This window comes from Leopardus geoffroyi, chromosome C3, assembly GCF_018350155.1.
Source record: "Leopardus geoffroyi isolate Oge1 chromosome C3, O.geoffroyi_Oge1_pat1.0, whole genome shotgun sequence".
NCBI classification, from domain to species: Eukaryota; Metazoa; Chordata; class Mammalia; order Carnivora; family Felidae; genus Leopardus; species Leopardus geoffroyi.
In genome coordinates, this window is record NC_059338.1 from 57,148,462 (window position 1) to 57,163,592 (window position 15,131).

General features: G+C 39.5%; 1 protein-coding gene across 3 annotated transcripts in view; it reads right to left on the reverse strand.

Moving 5' to 3' along the window:
• The window catches only part of CC3H1orf112 (chromosome C3 C1orf112 homolog), a 45,112-nt gene that overhangs the window by 2,373 nt on the left and 27,608 nt on the right, over nt 1–15,131 (reverse strand). For all 3 annotated transcript variants that reach the window (XM_045452971.1, XM_045452970.1, XM_045452969.1), the window contains 7 exons: nt 14,008–14,097; nt 8,716–8,901; nt 6,635–6,757; nt 5,522–5,617; nt 3,374–3,487; nt 1,403–1,507; nt 679–759 (listed from right to left, as the gene is read on the reverse strand). In XM_045452971.1, the coding sequence (XP_045308927.1) occupies nt 679–759; nt 1,403–1,507; nt 3,374–3,487; nt 5,522–5,617; nt 6,635–6,757; nt 8,716–8,901; nt 14,008–14,097 (795 nt within the window). The remainder of the gene's footprint in view (nt 1–678; nt 760–1,402; nt 1,508–3,373; nt 3,488–5,521; nt 5,618–6,634; nt 6,758–8,715; nt 8,902–14,007; nt 14,098–15,131) is intronic.

Sequence of the window (15,131 nt, forward strand, 5' to 3'; positions counted from 1 at the left end):
TCTTTCCAGGAAAAACTGATAGTCTGCGAACCTTCATTGTACAGGGTGAGAAACTGGTAAAAACAACACGTACACACATACTTCACCAGCTGATGTGTGAGGTATACGTGCGTATAAACAGCCACATGGCCCAGTTTAATAATGGGCGTGGTACAAAAAAAAATTAGTTGAGCGTAATGCACTTTCTCTGGTCTTCTAAATCTGTGGCTTAATGTTCTGCTGGTGTTGCAATTAGCCCCTTATGCCCCAGAACTGCCCCCATAGAAGCTCCAAGGTGTGCACAGACATGGGAGCCAAATGACTCAACAGTTGGGTTCTAACTATTAAAAACAGCTTTAGAAATGTCACAGTTTGGAAAACTAGGTCTTTGTTGGCGCAGGAAAGCCGTGTAAAATTCTATGTAAATGAGAGGAGTAAACGCGGCCTCTCAGGCCCCCGGTTCTCCATGCGAATCTAGGAGGGTAACGTTCGGGGTCCCTCGGTCCTCTCACTGCCTGAACTCACAGCGACTCCGCCCGGTCTCTGACCTGTCATCTGGCCCCAGCTGTTTAACTTGTGTCACCTGTGTGCTGAGCACTATGAACAATTTAAGAAGATACTTAAGTCGGTTACAATCATACAATTTTAAAAAATGACAAAATACGTGATCCCACTATTTTGATCTACATAAATAAATACCTTCTCGAGAAAGGATACAACTTTGTTCTTGGTTTCTTCGGAACTGAGACACTGTGGGACTATCTCTTCATGATTTGTTCCCTATCAAAAGATTGATAAACGAGATCGATTTTAATATATTTCAACAACTTGCAAAGACAAATACATGAGTTTTAAGAGCAACTTAAGAATGCATTTTAAAAGAAAACTATCCAAGGACACCTAGAAGACTGTCAGCTCACAGTCCCTTCAGGGCACCTCAGGACAATGCAGCGTTCTGCACGGGCACGGCACTGTGAGCTTTAGTCACCTATGCCCGGTCTCTGGGCCCCTTATGAGCACAGGGGTGACTGCACAGTGACAGGCAAGAAGGCTCACCTTCTCCATGGACCTGAGCTCGCGGGGCTCTGTGTTTATCTCCCTAACTCCTACGATAGTTTGAGATGAAACGTGTTACTCATTTCAAACTCAAAAATACTGTCTGGAAGACAGTGTCCGAGTTAGTAGGCCTGGTCTGAATGCTCGGTTCTGGTTGTTACCACCCTTGACCTTAGGAAAGTCCCTTCATTTCTCTATGCTTCATTTTTAGATCCTGTAAAATAGATCGTTAGCAATACTTCCTCCAGCAGAAAATTTTAATGACCAAGATCAAAAGTAGCTCAATAAGTGTTTCTAGAATGTTTTAGAATATTGCAAATATTAAACTGTTTTGGAGGTCACTATGATAGGTTGGTCTTATAATTACCTGGGCAAACTGAGTAAACGCCTCTAACGTATGTTGTTCTAGTATCCAGTTCCCGTCAGCTAACAGTAAGGCAAAAATAGAAGATAGGTTGGGCAGAATTTTGTCCTACAAAGAGAACCAAATCTTATTAGAGGAAAATCTCAGTAGAGTACATTCACTCTTCTTTATTTATTTTGAGAGAGAGCACGAGTGAGCAGGGGAGGGGCAGAAGGGAGGGGAGAGAGAGAATCCCAAGCAGGCTCCATGCTGTCAGCAGGAAGCCCGATGAACCGTGAGATCATGACCTGAGCCAAAATCAAGAGTCAGACACTTAACCAACTGCACCATCCAGGCCCTCCAATATTCACTATTCTTAATGTCAGGTTTCCTTAATTCTGTCCCCGTGAGCACATACTAATCCACGTTAGGTCATGTCACTCCTTTGTTCAAATGCTTCCAACAGCTTCTCATTTCCTTCGGAGTAAAGGCTGAAGTCCTTACAATGGCCCGGAAAGCCCCACTACCGGTGTGTTAGCTCTACTGGCTTCCCTCCACGTATCAGACACGCTCTCAAGAGGGATCAGGCTTACGATTTCCCCCGAGTGCAGGACGCTTCCCCCAGATACCCGCATGGCTTGCTCTCTCAGCTTCAGGATTTTACTCACAGCTCACCTCGGTGAGGACGCCACTGCCAATAACCCGTTTAAAACTGTACCACATACACATTCTCTCTTTCCCACCCTTGCTTTCTTTCTCTCCAGAGCACATACAATATTTCATATGCTACGTCACTCCTTCTTAGTTGCCTTCCGACAGGCTGAGGGTGGATATTTATTAGTTTGTTCATTAATGAATCCCCAGTGATTAAAACAGCACCTGACACACAGCAAAAACTCAGCAATATTTTTCTTGAATAAAATGTCATCTCCTGGCTTTAAAGGCTCTTATATGCTGATGAATCCACCAAATTTTTCAGGCCTTTGCTCCGGGGAATATATAATTTCTGCTAATAAACCATTTGTTCCACAGCATCTGGGCCCATCAGGGTGCATAGCTATTCATGAAAGAGACAGTATTTCGGAATTTATCTTATGCTATCGCTTCTCGGCCTTTTGGCTAAGATCAAGTGCGGAATTTATCTTATGCTAAAAAGACAGCTCGAATGCAAACATCTTTGGATACTTCTGTCCAGAGGTTAAAATAAAAGAAGCTGTCAACATCTACCTTTCTCTCATGAAACATAACCTTGCGTGGTGAAAGTAGTATGATACCATTTACTTGTGAGCAAAAAAGAGCCCTTTAGAAACTAGCCAGTTAAATGTTTCTATTGCAAAGATTTTAATATCTACTGAGATAACATCCATCATATTTTTGCTCCAATTACATGACAAGGTTGTCATCACCCATGGACGTGAAAAAAGCCAACTATCTAGACTGACCACAGTAATAAGGAAGGCAAAATTCAGTTTAGGAGGTTGTATCTGGAAATTAAGTAGTATATTGTCAGACCCCTGCAGTACAATTTATAAGTAAATATCCATTTGCCAATTATATATACTTTGCAACATTTTCAAAAACATTGTCTTAACAATCAAGTTCTTTTTCATGGATATAAAACCAAGAGTATATACAGTTTGATAAATTACCCAATTTCCTCATTATATACTATTCCCTAGAAGACAAATGTCTGCCTTCCTCAGAGACATTGTGTACTAAAGGCCAACTGGAATGAGACTCTCAGGCTACCGCCAACTCTAAATTATTTGTATGTCAAAATTATTTTTCTAAAAAGAAAAAAACTTACAATGAGTTCTATTTTGACAAAGTCATCCTCTCTTCACAAAATACACACCCCCCCCCAACTTTCATGGTCAACAATCCACAGAATTTCAGACAGAAATCAGAAGCCTGAAAATTTTACTAATTCTTACAGAGATTTTGTTAACAAAAGAATTAAAGGAATTTGGGGAACAAAAGCATGAAGAATATTACCTGGATAGCTTGAGGTATAAAGAAATTTCCCAGAGAAGATACAAAATCAAGCACTGCCAAACAAACATGGTCAGGAGGCTCTAATTTAAGCAGTGAGGTCTGCAAAGTTACTACCTAAAGTGGCAAAGACCAAACAACAGTTAGAAATGAAAACAAGTATTTTGTAGAGACCTAATGAGTAAGATTTTGATGGATGTGTGGAAGGGAAAACACAACAAAACCCAAGACAGCTGAACACTCAACAAAGCCTACACTTCACAAGTGGAATTTGAAGAAAAACAAATGCCTGACCCAATTATTACAGTATTCATCCTCCCAACTGCTGTTAAAAATAAAAAAGTATCTTCCTGAAAAACTACATACCAGTGCTCTCCTTTCAAATCCTTAATAGTTGTTCTGTATTATAAATTATAGTGACGGAAATTCATTATTTAAAGCAGGGATCGGCAAACTTTCTATGAAGGGCCAGGTGGTAAATACTTTAGGCTTTGTAGGTAGTATGTTCCCTGCTGCATACTCTTTGTTTTTTGTTTTTTTTTGTTTTTTAGTTTTTATTTTACAAACCTTTAAAAATGTAAAAATCAGGGGCGCCTGGGTGGCGCAGTCGGTTAGGCGTCCGACTTCAGCCAGGTCACAATCTCCCGGTCCGGGAGTTCGAGCCCCGCGTCAGGCTCTGGGCTGGCGGCTCAGGGCCTGGAGCCTGTTTCCGATTCTGTGTCTCCCTCTCTCTCTGCCCCTCCCCCGTTCATGCTCTGTCTCTCTCTGTCCCAAAAATGAATAAACGTTGAAAAAAAAAAAAAATGTAAAAATCATCCTTAGCTCTTGTCCTATAAACAGGAAGGGAGAACCTAGCCAGGAAGCCATAGTTTGCCAATCCCTGGTTTAAAGGAACACAGAGATAAAGTCTCCTATAAAAGAAGCAACACCTAAATTTACTTATGCTGAAATTTTAGAACTTTAGTTATGTGGGTTTTTTAAAGGTAGACACAATTCTATCAAAATTATCCATATTTGATTTTTCAAAAAAGATTATTAGAAACTTCAGAATCCACAAAGTCTGAGTCAATGATTTTACTGTATTCTCATTCTCTGTAATTTAGTTAATCCATGTTCTGCATATAGAATTTGTAATTTATTTACTATAATACATATATACATATATTTAATATAATACATATACATATGTACATATATACACATATACATACACATATACATATTATGCATATATAAATATGTAATTTTTTATAAATATGTAATTTAAAACTGCACCTCATTAGTATGTATTTGTTAATGCCAAGTTGTGAATGTGCACAACCACTAACCAAGCTACTAAAAAACAAAGTGTTAGTAGTTCTGCTTTCCAGCATATACGGTCCTGTGATAAGGTATTATTCCTTCCATCCTCCTCCAAGGAATGACTAGTTTTACCTCGTAACTGTTTATTTCTTAATGTGCCTGTAAGCTTAAGCCAACTCTCGATTTGGGGGATCAGTTCTGTCCAAGATGGACTAATTCCAAAGGCTCTGAATCATTTCAGAGAAGACGGAGGCCTTTTGCCGTCTCCTCTCTGTATCGGCTTAGAAACGCCAAAGGCAGGCAGTGACTAGGCAGCATCAAAAGGATCCCCCCGACAGTGACCTCGTCCTGCCTGCTCCAGCCATGCAGGCTGGGGGCCAGAGAGAAAATTCAGTAGTCCTTTACGTCAGAATCATGCTTTCAAAGAGACCGTGAAGATGGTCCCTAAGTCCACATTGCTTATATTCCGCACTCCCACAGCTGCTGAAATGCATTTGAGCACGGTATGCATGCAAAGTTCACACATGAGCTATGACTCCTGGCCTCAGGGATGTTCTGGGGCAGTTAAAGCTTGGACTATTTGGCATCAGGGAGATAGGGAAGAACAGATATGGGCTGAACCAACAGCCTGTATCCTAACCATACTCTACTGGATGAGTGAAAGAAATGAGGGGACCGCCCTAAGATAAAGCAAACCTGTGACGTTTACATTCAATCCAGCAGGAAAGGGGGAACAAGCAAACTGAGCAACAAATCGCTAAAAAGGGCTGTTTCTACAAAGCTATTTTAGGTCATACCAGTTCAATAATTTCCTCAGCAAAGGATCAACAATTTGTTCACTGTTCTTACCTGACTTATCAGATGAGGATCTAGAGTTTGAATGAAAAATCCCAACAGTGAAAGTAAAAGGCTAAGTGTCTGCTGAACATAAGGTTGACCTGTTACCTTAAAAAAGAAACAAAATAATTTTGGTGAAAATTTTCAATTACATGAAAATAGCTACCTTTTAATGAACATTTATTATACACTAGGCAATATGCTAAGTGTTTTATATTACCTCACATATACCTTATAACTCTATGAAGTAAGAGTAGCTCTTACTACCCTCACTTTACCAAAAAATAAGAAAAAGGGGCAGAGAGGTTAAATAATTTGCTCAAGATCACATGACCAGAAATTCCATTTCTCTTCTCTGTAACTGTGGTTTCTATCATGATATGGTAAGCTAGATCACCAGCAGAGAGATCCTCAATGAATATTTACTGAATGATTTGTGAGGATTGGGGGAAAGCACTTCCTGAAGTTAAAATACTAAAGAAGGGAAATTTAACCATACGTAAATTTTAATGATAAAACATTATCTGCAAAACCATTTCTATTATTTACCAAAAGTGTGAATGTTGCCTTCAGCTTCCAGCAGCTGGCACTACTCAAAGAAAACAAATGTCCTATTTAGATTTTTAAACTAAATGTCATTTGGAAACCACAATCATCTGTGGGACACCCATCATCCCAATTCTAGTCTGTCACCTGGCCTCTGCCATCGCTGGGGAAGAGGAACACAAAGCAGCCATAGCCATCCACTTGTCCCTGCTGCCTTTAGGCCAGGTCACTCTCCACTGCCCAAAAGATTTCATGGAAGACCCCAGAACCACAGAAACAGGATATACTAACCCAACAAAGAGAAACAATACCAAGAAGGGTTTGATTTTTTTTAATAGGGTCCAAATGGTCATGAAAATAGTTAGCTGGACTGTCAGTCACTCTACTAGGCTCTAGTTTTACTAGTGGAATCCTGTGACACTCAAAAAGAACTGGTTGAAAGAGCACAAATAGGTATTTTAAGTTCTATCAAGCACCTAAAGAAATTACATACATTTCACTCTACAGGGAAATTTTGGTGCTATTCTTTTTTCAGTATTTTATTTGTTCTCCAGAGAAATTATCAGCTGCTTTCCTTACCAGCGTAGTGTTTAAAAATGCCCAAAGCTGACTCCCGATTTCCAGAATTGCAGTCTGCTGTGCAATATCCAAAGCTTCACTAGCAGAATTACACACAGCAAGCAAAGCAGAAAGCTGTGTGTTCTGTAAGTGGAGACAGAGGGAAAGAACTGAGGTTAGATCCCAGTCTAAAGGAGCCGAGGCCCCAGAGGTTACGGATAACTTGTAACACTGCATAAAAACCCGTGGCCAATGTGTATTCTAAGACCCAATGCCATCTTTTCCAGCTACTTCATTAATACATTTTATTAAAAATAATTTTCCTTATAGACAAACATCTGCTTCATTTTCTACATATTTTTTTTCCTTTTAGGTTAAAGTTTAATATCAAAATGGAAACAGCATTGTATTTTAATACAATGATACAGACTGTCCATATAATCAAGCTAATTTTGTAATATTCATCAACTACAGATTCTATTTTTTTCACATGATGCACCTAGCAATCTTTTACCATTACTAGATTTTTATTATTGCTGTTGTTTCATAATTAATCTTTAAAATTCCTCAACAACACTCTGCATTCAATAAACAAATACAATACTTGAGAAGTACACTATCTAGAACTTGAAACTAAAAACCATCTTATCCGGATCTGCTCTTATCTATATATGGAATCTCTCTCTCTGACTGGCCAGGAGTGCAGTGGGCTGCATGTAATGATTAGTAACAATGCCTTTAACCCATTATACTTCAACAACATTTAAGTTTGAAGGATTAGCACACAGCTTTTTATTTAAGATTTACCTATTTCCTTCTACAAATAAGCATGTAAAATGACCTGCTGAAATAAAGTTTTGGTCAGCGCAAAGATATATTCAAGTTTAGAAAACAGGTGCATTATTTTGCCTACTCCAAAAAATTTTTTATCTTCAACTGCAAAAATCAGTGCACAATAAATGTAAAACCTGAACAATCTAAGTTACTCCTGTGTATTTCAAAGTTATCTCCAAATAAATGCAAATAAAAACTTGTATTTCCTTTAATATATGTTTTAAATTATCCTGATAATTTAAAAAATTGTTTTTAATAAAATTTTATTTTATTAAAATTATTTTTTAATAAAATGTATTAATGAAGTAGCTGAAAAGATGGCACTGGGTCTTAGAATACAAATTTGACACAGGTTTTTATGCAGAGTTATAAGTTATTCATAACCTCTGGGGCCTCAGCTCCTTTAGACTTCATTATCATCAAGTGCCATGAATAGAACAGAGTGTCAGAACACTTACACTCAGTGTGGAGATCTAAGCCTTGAAAAAACCCTGACCTCGCAATTTAAAATTGCAAATAGACCCCTAGCCCCTTGAATATCCTGTCCCCATCCCTGCTTGACTTTTCTCCACTTATCCCAAACTAATCTAAAACATTTACAAATATATTCATTACTTATTTTACTGTCCACAGCTGAGTTAGAGTACAAGTTCATGAGAACAGGAATTTTTGTTTTGTTCCCTATTCTATCCCCAATGCCTAGAACAGTGCTTGGCACACAAGAGTGTTCAAAGTATGTTTGCTGGATGAAATAAATTAAATGAGGAGAAAATGATACTGAACTGGAAAACTGAACCACATGTAGTATAGTCAATTTTTCAATTTTAAAAAATCGTGTAGTTTTTACTTCTTCTAGATGAACTTCTTTTACGTTTCATTAAGAGGGAACATAAAGCTCATAAGAACTACATAAAGACTCAGAATAGGTGTGTCTAAAATGGGGGCTGCATTTTGTCAAACAGAAGAGTCATGTCTGTCTAATCTAATGATGTGTCAGCAAAATCACTGCAAATAAAATATTTCATACTGAGTTTCATCTTGGTCCAGTGTGTCTTGAACTGCAGACCCTCAGCCCCCAATGTAATTTACATCAAGATGGAGTAAGTTTCTCACAGACCCCTTTACAATGTAGAATCTGAAAGCTTGCTAGTTTCTAACCTGAGGACAGAGACTGTATCCTTCTTATTAACAACCCATCACTAGTGCCTTAAGTCGTGCTCAATAAACAGTTACTAAATGAACCAAATCAATCAAAATTCTTTTCTTACCAGAGAGTCAAGCTCTCCCAAAGTACGACTATTGCTTAGCCACTCCGTACACCGTGCAATGCCTACTCCGACGACCTCTTGTGCGGCTTGTTTCCTAAGCTCGGCAGGTAATGCCTGGAAGGAAATATATTGCCACAGAGACAGATTTTCTGCTTCTCTGGGGGAAAATTTCTGGATAAACTCCACCTGAAAAAAAATTGAAGAGTAACAGAAGACGATCTGATGAACGGATACACAAAAGCGGAGAACTGGCTCCCATGGTTTATGTTTTTAAAAAGCTTTTAACTGGGGCGCCTGGGTGGCGCAGTCGGTTAAGCGTCCGACTTCAGCCAGGTCACGATCTCGCGGTCCGTGAGTTCGAGCCTCGCGTCGGGCTCTGGGCTGATGGCTCAGAGCCTGGAGCCTGTTTCCAATTCTGCGTCTCCCTCTCTCTCTGCCCCTCCCCCGTTCATGCTCTGTCTCTCTCTGTCCCAAAAATAAATAAACGTTGAAAAAGCTTTTAACTGACAAGGACCAGACCAAGGTAAATGACACGAACACACATTATTGTATTTGCTGTTGTTGCATTTGTTTGCAAATGCAAAACGCAGTTTAAGTGGAACATGATATGTAGGCACTGAGAGATGTTAAAAATAATCTATTTCATTATTAGTCCGGTAGCTATTTTATCCTACCCAGTAAGTCTATTATTTTCCTAAGAACATGTGTGCTCGTGACCTTGTTAAGTCAAAAGTAATATTCCAAGGTATGCCAAAAGAGCGATTCGGCCAACCCTGGCGGCTTACTGTTATCTCAGCTGATTAGAACAAAGGACCTACAGAAAGAAGCAAAGCTCATCGGTTCGATTTTCCACTAGGCTAGTTGGCTTTGCTCTCAGAGGACACACAGAATTTGTTTCACAAACGTAAGCCACCAGTTCAGAATCATGTGGCTAGCAAATCCATTCTACCACTGAAATAATTCAAAGCCTTTGCCAAGTTAACAGAAAAACAGCACTGGTTTGTTAAAAATGAGGCATCAGCAGACTAGCTAAAAACAGAACACAAACATTAAAAAAACAAAAAGTTAAAATAATAGTTTCCAGTGGAAAAACAGCAAAAATAATGGTGCACTGAATTTCTAAATTAAATATAACCTAGGAAGTATATTAATGTAATTTTTTAAGAAGAATATTTCAATTTGTAGTATCTCAAATCTACTTGATGAAAACTTCCTATATTAAAAAAAAAAAAAAGCCTACCATGTTAAATTTGACAGAGTAATTTTCTCACATTGTGTATTATATTTATATTTGGATTTTGTTTGCAGACAATATTTAGCTGTCAAAACAAGGGAGAAATTGTGTGGCTATCTTCTGGGACAGCTGATAAAGCCAGAAAAATGGACCCTGTGATGAGCTATGTGTCTATTATAATAAGCAGCTTTACTCATGAAACCAAACTGCATCAGGAGGGCCAAGAGAAATGTGCCAACTGATAGACATCAGCTGAACATGACCTTTCTTTATAATAAAATCCAGTGAGTGAATGAACTAGTTCCCTTGCCAAAATAGAAATTATAAATAATAATGCCCTGGACAACATAAAAGGGTAGGTGTTGACAAAATTTATTACATAGAAAAAGTGATTTATTTACTATTTTGAGTTTGAAAACCCCAGTCTTAATACAATGTTAAATATTCAGGGGCACTGGGGTGGCTCAGTCAGTTAAGTGTCTGACTCTTGATTTCGGCTCAGGTCATGATCTTGTGGTTGTGGGTTTGAGCCCCACATTGGGCTCTGCACTGACAATGTGGAACCTGCTTGGGATTCTCTCTCTCTCTCTCTCTCTCTCTCTCTCTCTCTCTCTCCCTTCTCTGCCCCTCCCCCATGCTCTCTCTCTCCCCCATGCTCTCTTTCCCAAATAAATAAAACTTAAAAAATATATTTAAAACTGCCAGTGCTAACAACAGTTCATAAGGAGTGAAGTAGAAGTGAATAATTTGCAGAGACTTAGGACTTCCCTTGTTAAAAGTGAGAAGAGAGGAAAAATACAACAGTGGGCTTAAAATGCAAATACTGACAGTACTTTTTTTCTTTTCATAGTACTTTTTATTTTAGATAAAAATGGCAACACAACTATCAGTCTACTTAAACCAGGTATATTAAATCCTTTCCTCTCAGTAACCTTGTACTTTTGCTCGTTTCTATAAAACAGAAATATTATTAACAGTTACACACTGAAAGAGATAATAAGATATCAATAATTACTCTCCATATTGAAACAGAAACACATTTTAATCTCCCTATTTACTGGCAGTTCCCCCCAGATTATTGCCACACTTTTTTTTTTTTTTAAGTAAAACATCACTGAACTGGGATCAACTATTTTCACTATGTTAATGCTGCACCACTAATACAAAATCTGGGTTTTTATTTCACCTTTTAAAAAGATACCATCCTGTGTGCAAACAGTAATTACTTCCAGCTTCGCTGCTTGTCTCTCCTTTTCCCCAGCGCGTGCTCTCCCCCCTTCACCCCTGTCCCAGCCGCCCTTCCTCCCCCATCCTTTAGCCTATGTCACAAACGCCTCCATCTCCAACAGCTTCCCCTATTCCCCCGTTCCCGCCCATACCTCCCCACAAATGATCTTCTAAGCTATGAACACCCAACAAAACCTGATTTGTGCCAGTTTTGGTACTCCTTACGCAGCACCTTTCACCATGAGCACTTTAATAAATTTGTAGTTTCTACCAGATTATATGTTCTTTCTGGTATCATGATATATAGCACAGTGGTTTCCAAGTTTCTTCTTTTAAACAAAGCGCTATTAAAAATTAATGAGCGAGCTTTACACACCTCAACAAGAAAAGCAGATTTCACAGCTACAGGGACAAGGAGGCAGACCGGCACCCTGCGAACAGGAAGCCCCGGAACAGCCGCCTGCAGAAGAGCTGAGAGAGGAGCCGGGGCCGGGGCAATACAAGCACAGCTTTTGGATGGAGTAAGACGGATCTGGCACAGATCCCGGCCCAGCCGTTTGTCACGGTGAGTTTCCCTGAGCTACTGTGTCTTCACGTGCAGAATGAACGTTAACACCACGGATCCCACCCACAGGCTGACGCGGGAACTCCAAGAACTGAAGTGCCCAGAACGCAGCCCAGTCCATCTCAAAGAAGGCCCGTTCCCTCCCTCCTTCCTTCAGGAGGAGGGATCACGTCCGCAGGGAAAAGGAGAAAGAGCAGAGCCTGGCAGAAGAAGGAACACTTGTGAAGTGTTCCCTTCGAGCAGCTCGCGTTTCGAATCTCAAGTCTCAGCTCTGTCTAGGGAAGGTTAGTACCTCAGTTTTAGGATTAGCTAAATGCCACGGACTCTCAGACAAGAATTCAAATTCAGACATGTCCCTTTAAACTGAAGCACAGTAAGCTGACCAGGAAACCAGTATTTGATAACCGAGGGAAAAAGTTAAAAGTAACCTCTCAAATATTCCTAACTTCCAAATCTGATAGCCTCAATTATTTGGAAAAACTTAGACAATTGAGGAGTGTCTAAGAAGTCTCTAAACATTAACTAGAGTTTATTTACAACCACGTTTCTAGACCTCACTTAGATCATTCATCCTGAGTTGTAGTATTCTACAAGTTAACATTTCACAACAACCCTGGGAAAAGGACAATTTTATTCCCATTTAATAAATGAGAAAACTGAGGTTAAACGGACCCTCAGGAAGGGCTTCCCAGTTCACGGGGCCCCTGTGAAGAACAGTGTCCCAGAAACCAAGAGAAAGACCCCTGAGAGGGGAATAAGAGGGATTAAAATCTGAAGGGACATGGAGCAGACGACTCTTTGGGGGTTTTGGAAAGGAGAAGAGCAACACTTCTGTGTTTTCTAGAAGGCTAGCAGGTGGGCCTGGTGTGCTTTCAGCATCGGCACCACCTGCAAGGAAGGGGGCTAGGAGGCCAGCACGGCTCCTCTGGTGCCTGTCCAGCTTCTCTCGGGCAGGAAAGGAGACATGGACTTGAGGCAAATACTCTATTCAGAAACGACTCCCAATATTTACTGAGCACCCTTCTAAGCACGGCACTATGCTAAGTGTTTCGCCTGTATTACATCTGGGTCGTTACAAAATTTTTCAAAATAGTTAACACGTATCCGCCATTCTATAGACAGGGAAAGAGGTTTGGAAAGGATGCTGTGCCCAAGGTCACAGTTAGACAGGATTCAAACCCCCTTCACTGACCTAGTGGTTCCCAAGCTCATATCCATGTCAGAATCATGGAGGAATTCCAACGACAATAATAACACAAATGCCTGGGCCTCACTGTACTGCCTCCACTCTGCACCCACCCCATTCACAGGAGAAGGTCCAGGAGCCTAGATGTTTCAAAAAGCCCTAAGCAGCTCCTGAAACAGCTGCAAAGTGCTAGTCCAAGGGACTGCACTGGCCGACACAGGTGTCCGTAGCCAGAGACTCTCCTTTATTGTGGCAAAGCTGGCTTTCCTCACAAGAGCAATCAACTAAGGCTCATCGTACTTTCCATTTTCCCAAAAAAGTTCAGCTTATTTGCCGTAAAAAATAAGAGACATCATTAAGGGCATACAGATATTCTCGGTCTTCACAATAAATTAAAAGGGGAAGAAGGGCATATAGAACTTTCTCATGTCAATATCTTAAATGGCTGAGAAACAAGGGGAAAGATATATTTTGGGAAGACAATGACTGTCTGTAACTTGCAGCAAAGACAGCGACAAAGGCTCTCTCCTGACCAAACTTAAGTCAGGCTCTTCTTCCAAGTCTCTTCTCAACTCGTCTTCCATCTGGGATTGTGTCCATCCCTGGGCTTGCAGCATCCAGGTTTAGCAAGAATTCTGCTAAGTCCTTTTAGAAAGCATCCTCAGCCTTGATATTTTATCACCTTGGTCTGTGTTTAGCAAGAATCACCACTTCCTCTCAGCAGTTTTCACCTCCTGACCTACACCTTGCTCCCTGAATGTGAATCCCTCCCAGTCTGTGCTGTATTCAGACTCGAGCCCAGTTCTACACTGAGGCCTCTTTTTCCCTATAGCAACAATCCCAAAATAAAATCCACTTTTATCACTTTGACTACACTGGATGGCTCTGATTTTTCTTTAACAACATCAAAATCTAAACCCACCTAAAAGCGATAAGCAAAGCAATCAATACGTTGAAAATTTATACTCAGATCATGTCAACATTCAAATGTACCATAAATGGGGCAATGGGAAGCTTTCAGAGAGTCTAATCCAATTCTCAGCAGCTACCCAAAGACAGTGACTAAGATCATATCCTTGCCTGCTGGGGTGGGGCCATGAAGAAAAAGAGCCGCCTGAATAGTATCGATAGGTTGGTGAGCTGGTAACATTCTCCAGGACAAGATTTTATCTGGGAAAAGACAGGAGAGGAGAGTAGACTTAAAATCATAGTTTTTACAAGCTTTCATATGCCCAAATATTAGCAGCAGCTCTTTTGGACCATAAGATTATAAATAATTCAGATTTTTTATTTAGAGCTTTTCTTAAATAAGTCGTTTTTCTTTCATTAACCTAGATTATTTTTATGAGAAAAGGGTTTTGACACCGTATTTAAAAACAACCCTTTGGTGTTGATCACTGGATGTTATATGTAAGTGACGAATCACTAAATTCTACTCCTGAAAATATTACGCCACATGCTAGCTAACTAGAATTTAAATAAAAATCTGAAGGAAAAATAAAGAAAAATAAAAACAACCCTTTGAGATTTCTATTTTGAATCACTATTTTGATGATAACTTGATATGTTAATCACCTACTCAATGACAGTTTATGGAATTTTCTAAGATCTAAGCACAACAGTGCAGAGACAGGTATAACTCTAAGACAGAAGCTCCATTAAAAGATTTTATAAGATCAATGTTCTGGCAATCAATTCCTATCATAATGTACTAGAGCTTTTATTTTATTTGAAAAATAATATACATAACATAAAAACTACTATGGATCTGCTTTGTACAAGATGTGCTAAGGATTCAGAAGTGGGGAAGTGCTCCAGACCGCTAGCCATGGAGACATACAGACCAGCTGTTCAGGTCACTGGACCTCACTGGATTTAGTCTACAACATCTTTCAACAGTAAACTAAGAAATATATGGCATAATAGCTACTAAGAAATGAAAGACACATGGACCCACAGAAGATCTTTATCACAGGTCAGGGACAAAAAACCCAAAATAACAAACAAATCATGACCATATCATACGGAATATATCAAACATCTCAAAATCTGAAAACAAAAAAAGATCAACACTGAAAAGATTAAATCATCACTACATCATTTTCTCTTTATATCCGTTCACAAAGCATGATTTCTTTCCCAAAAGGCATAAGTTTCTGTCACATTAGTTCCTCTCAAATCATTCTGACCGAGAGACAATAAAA